The 5,009-nt window shown below is 45.0% G+C and overlaps 1 protein-coding gene across 1 annotated transcript; it reads left to right on the top strand.

The window, feature by feature from the left end:
• Nucleotides 1–2,503: 2,503 nt before the first annotated feature.
• On the top strand, nt 2,504–4,163 carry LOC124115957. Its single transcript, XM_046477140.2, has 2 exons — nt 2,504–2,552; nt 3,599–4,163. The coding sequence occupies exons 1-2, from the start codon at nt 2,505–2,507 to the stop codon at nt 4,127–4,129; spliced, it is 579 nt and encodes a 192-aa protein (XP_046333096.2). The 5' UTR covers nt 2,504; the 3' UTR covers nt 4,130–4,163.
• Nucleotides 4,164–5,009: the final 846 nt, after the last annotated feature.

Below are 5,009 nucleotides of genomic sequence, written 5' to 3'. Positions count from 1 at the left end.
TGTGTCTGTGTCTAAATGTCGTCTCTTATTTTTCGTACGAGAACCAGTGTATTGTTGAGTAGCCATGATAGGGAAAAGTGATTCAACATCCCGGCTCCCCACCCACCATGGAGTGTCAACAAGGACGATGTTGTAGTGGAAGCCGGCTACAAACACCAGGGTTACGGGGATGCTATACTCCAGCAAGAAGGACACAGGTAGCTACAGATGTCAAACAGAAAAAAGTCAGGCTGGTTCGGCCCTTGACAATTATCTCAAGACAAATAGAACCCGGAGGTCAATAATGCCAGATTGGCCCATGAGCCACCGCCTACAGGCATTGGACTCTAGGCAATGTTACAGTCATACATTTATAATGAGTAATATTCAAAAGTACTTTGTAAAAGTAATACAATAGAATGTATTAACCATGCCAGGGCATGACATGACCAGCCGATTGATAGAACCGGGCCCATTCTACCACCCGTCTAGGTGAAGTAAGGGTCAAAGTGGTGTGTTGGGCAAAAGGAACACCTGTTCCTGGCTCCAGTGCCCTCAACCACCAGAATCCCGTCCTCCATCGACACAGGGGCGCAACCCACGGCAAACAGGCTGCCCACTTTGGTCGCCTTTTACGACCAGCAATGGGGTGCTGTGGAAATATTCTACCCCGGTTCCACACGGGGGAAGAGCTATTAGCGCTACCCAGCACTCACCACGAGGAGGTTGCTCTTCACGAGTGCCATATATAAACCAAAAGAATTGGAAGTTGCCATGACAACGTAATGACGATTGTACAGTCCAGCCTAACGCAATGGGAAGCGTAACGCAGCGTTAATAACATTGTTTTAGTCATGACAGCGAGGACCATTATGACGTCTTTTGTCTTCTTTGATTATGACGTCCGTATGCCTTTTGTCTACTTTGATTGTGACGTCTACATGCCTTTTGTCTACTTTGATTGTGACGTCTCTATGCCTTCTGTCCACTTTGATTGTGACGTCTCTATGCCTTTTGTCTACTTTGCATTCAGCAAACACATGCAGATCAATAGACACGATGTTAAAGGTATCCATTGATTAGAATATCTGATAGAGAAGTGTTGAATGGTCCAAGTTCATGTACGGCCAAATCTATCCGACCGACAGCTCTGCCCTTCGTTTGATAGGCGTAAAGGAGAACTAGAAAGCATCATAATTAAAGAGCACAAAGCTTCAACCATCAAATCACACAAAAGATCAGCTGTCTCGAAACTATAGCGAGACGTCGCAATGACAGTAAAACAAAGCTGTTATCCTTAAGTATATGTCCGCTGTGTTACTGTTACTGTTGCTGTGGGGTAACCTAGTGGTTGCAGCGTTCACTCGTCACGCCGAAGATCCGGGTTTGTTGTTTAACGTCACACTCTCCGCCCGATCCCATTTATAATGACGGTTTATAATGATGGCTTTCATGGATGGTTTATAATGACGGTTTATAATGATGGCTTACATGGATGGTTTATAATGACGGTTTATAATGATGGCTTACATGGATGGTTTATAATGACAGTTTATAATGATGGCTTACATGGATGGTTTATAATGACGGTTTATAATGATGGCTTACATGGATGGTTTACAAGGATGGTTTATAATGATGGTTTACAACGATGGTTTCTAATTGTGATTTACAATGGTGGTTTATAATGATGGCTAATAATGGGTTACAATCATGGTTGGTAATGGCACGCGTGCATATTTCACAACACAGCGAATTACGTCTCTGACGAAGGCTGACGAAGTAGGAAGTGCCCACTAATAACTGACTGCGTGTTGCAGTCTTACATACAATGTGAGGAGTGACGTATGCATACATATTAATTCACCCAACAATTCAAATCCTTGTATACTATTTCATCGTTCTCAGCGACTTCAATTCCGGCTAATTGTGTGCATCTATGAATTTCCCATGTAAACTCAAACTAAGGCTATACAAACATTTGTCCGCCAAACATTTGAATTAATAACCAGGCGTCTACAACGCATGCACAACGCGAATAGGCTCTGACAGTTATTGTCATAGGTTTTGCAACAAATTGGAATATTAATCTACCGTTACAATGGTATTGAGAAATTAACACGTATGGCGAAATGTACATTGATATGTCAACAACGTCCTCATCCAAAACGTGTGTGATCAAACTTGGTGTATCAATATATCTCGTTACGTGTTGGAAAACGACGGCGCTTGGTCATGCTTGAATTGAGCACAGCAGGTACCCGGGGGGAAATACCCTTATCACTGACACAGTTCAATAATGCTATAAATAGACCACCCGTTTGCCCCATTGCCTGACTTACCGTTGTATTGAACATGTATAGCCAATCACAGGTGAATGGAGATCCTCAAGTCGTTCAAGAAACAACCGTTAGCGGAAGTACAATGGGTGTTGCTTGTTTTAGATTGTGACGAATATTATTCCTGGCCAGGGGTATAAAGCTGGTACAATGTTGTCGTTATTACTCATTACAACTCTATTAGCCATGGACATTGTCGGTCGTGTAGCCGTCCTGCTGGCGCTGGTCAGTGTGGTGAGATGCTTTTCAATAATCTTCAGGGGCGTCAGGTAGCCTAGTGGTTAAAACGTTTGCACGTCACGCTGAAGACCCGGGTTCGATTCCCCACATGGGTACGCGTGAAACCAATTTCTGGTGTCCCCCGTCGTGATATTGCTGGAATATTGCTAAAAGCGGCGTAAAACCATGCTCACTCAATCAATGATCTATAGTGGAATAGCGTACACAGTGAGTGGAATAAACCGTTTGACTTGAGTAGCTGTGCACAGCTTTTGTCGTTAACTATGCACAGTGCTTATCATTCTGGATATTGGACGTCAGGGGATGTGAGTGAATAAGTAAGTCTTTGGAGAACTAGCGCTGCTTGTTTTAGCATTCAAGCCATTTCCCCGACTAGGCGTCATACATTCTATATATAGATGTAACCGTGTGAGAAGTCCCCGGTCCTACATGTTTATTGAGATTAGAGGTAGCCATCGACCGCTCTTTCCAAGCGGTGCTTGTGTCAAAAACAAGCCTTATTATGGTGTTACCGTATCGTTACTTTCTTGTTTACACATACGTCCTCCCTGGTAGATATAACACTGGTGGCGCGTGCACAAAAGGAAATCTGTATTTATGTCACGTGTTACTCCAGGTCCTCCATCCTTTCGTTTACGCTCGATGGCCACACAACGTTCAATCCTACTCCGCGTTCTGTTTATGTTTACTCAGCAGCTTGTGTGAATTTCTAAACTTAATATGTATATGTTCATGTCGACCAAACGTTGTTTTGTTGTTTGTAGGAGAATGTCTTGACTTAAATTCATGCATTTTGTCTTGATGTCCTAAGTGTTGAAACGTTTCCTTGTCACACCGAAGACCCATGTAGAATGTGTAAAGCCCATATCTGGTGTTCCCTACAGCGATATTGCTGGAACACTGTACGCTGTCCGGTTTGACCAATGTCCGGATTAACTAATCATGGCTGCAATGTCCATCTGTATCTTGCCCTTCAAACAGGAAGTGTCCGTAATGCGGGGTTCAGGACTATTTTTTAACATTCATATTTTCCTCCGTAGATGATGACGCCTGCCGACTGTAGGAAACACAGGCACACTAAGAAAAATGGCCGCCATAAAGCCGCTAGTCCACCAATCATATGTGATAATTCAATGGTGTTACACACCGATGAGAGCATGTACCTTCTCCCAGCGATACGGGAACACAAGGCGAAAGCACTGACCACATCGCCGTCACAGCGGATGATGACGATCTCCAACACCAGTGACGTCAACTGCAGGGAGGGGTATGCCAGGCTGCAGGTGAAGAGAACATGTCCGCACTACTTTGTGTTGAACTATGACCCTGACCGGATACCGTCCACCATCTTCGAGGCCCGCTGCTCATGCGCGAACTGTTTGTCTGAGCAGGCACCAGGACCAAGGCGATGTGCGCCTGTATATGTGTACCGCGATGTCCTGATTAGACGGAGGAAGGCGGGAAAACACGACTCCGGGTGTTACGAACACCACTTGAAGGCATTTGTTGTTGGGTGCCACTGCATCGGACATATACATGACCCTCAGCGAAACCCAAGACCGTTGGCGTGATTTCATTTCGTCTATCTGTGGGACACATTGCAATACAAGTAGTTCTTGCTACTGAATCTCGTGTTCATAACAATACGTTTGTGTGCTGGGTGAAGGAGTGAGTTACAATAAACACTTCGTGTCCATATGTCTCCAAGGGATAGGTTTTTGGGGTGTGTGTGTGTGTGTGGGGGGGGGGGGGGGGGGATTAGCCTCTAATTCGCCCTTATTTGACCTTCCATCGTGCATTGTTCGTTATTTATTCACATGAGTATATATGCCGTCTTCGTATTCGCCATTTCAACCTGTGTCACATGCCCATCTACATTCTACCTGTTACGTACTTTGTATAGTGTAAACCACTGTCGTGCTGTGTCCTTCATGCTATTTATTCTCAGTGTTATTTTACATTGCCCTGCCGTCGTGGGTGAGGCACAGAGGGCGTGGCACCTGCGGGGGGATAGTGGCCCATGTGGTCAGCTGTAGCGGGGGCAGATGGAGGTAACTGGGGAGAATCCCTCGACCTCACGACGTTGACAACTACACAGGCCCTTGAATCCGAGCGTTTACATTTCTGGGGTGGATGCTGGTGGTGGGTGCTGGTGGTGGGTGGTGGGGATGGGTGCTGGTGGTGGGTGCTGGTGGTGGGTGCTGGTAGTGTTTTGCTGGGATTTTGGACAAAAAATATATGTTATATGAAACCGCTTTAAAACAGACAGGGTGGGTGGGTGGTTATCACATATTTGTTCCTCTCACAGAAGCTGTACCACAATATGTTGTTTTCAGGACATCTATTTTCGGAGTATTTCTTTATGTGTTAATGTTGTTTTTTCCCTACAAATTGTTTAAAAGATACATCCCAGCCCCACCCGTCAGAATATAAATAGATCGACCCCGTGTC

The sequence above is a fragment of the Haliotis rufescens genome, unplaced genomic scaffold (genome assembly GCF_023055435.1).
Source record: "Haliotis rufescens isolate VD_foot unplaced genomic scaffold, xgHalRufe1.0.p SCAF_56, whole genome shotgun sequence".
In the NCBI taxonomy this organism is placed as follows: Eukaryota; Metazoa; Mollusca; class Gastropoda; order Lepetellida; family Haliotidae; genus Haliotis; species Haliotis rufescens.
Note: the sequence above shows the minus strand (reverse complement) of the source record. Positions and strands in the feature narration are given on the sequence as shown.

Coding starts and splice junctions, on each gene's coding strand:
- LOC124115957 (XM_046477140.2), top strand. CDS start 2,505: ATGGACATTGTCGGTCGTGTAGCCGTCCTGCTGGCGCTGGTCAGTGTG. Junction 2,553..3,598: donor TGCTGGCGCTGGTCAGTGTG/GTGAGATGCTTT, acceptor TTTCCTCCGTAG/ATGATGACGCCTGCCGACTG.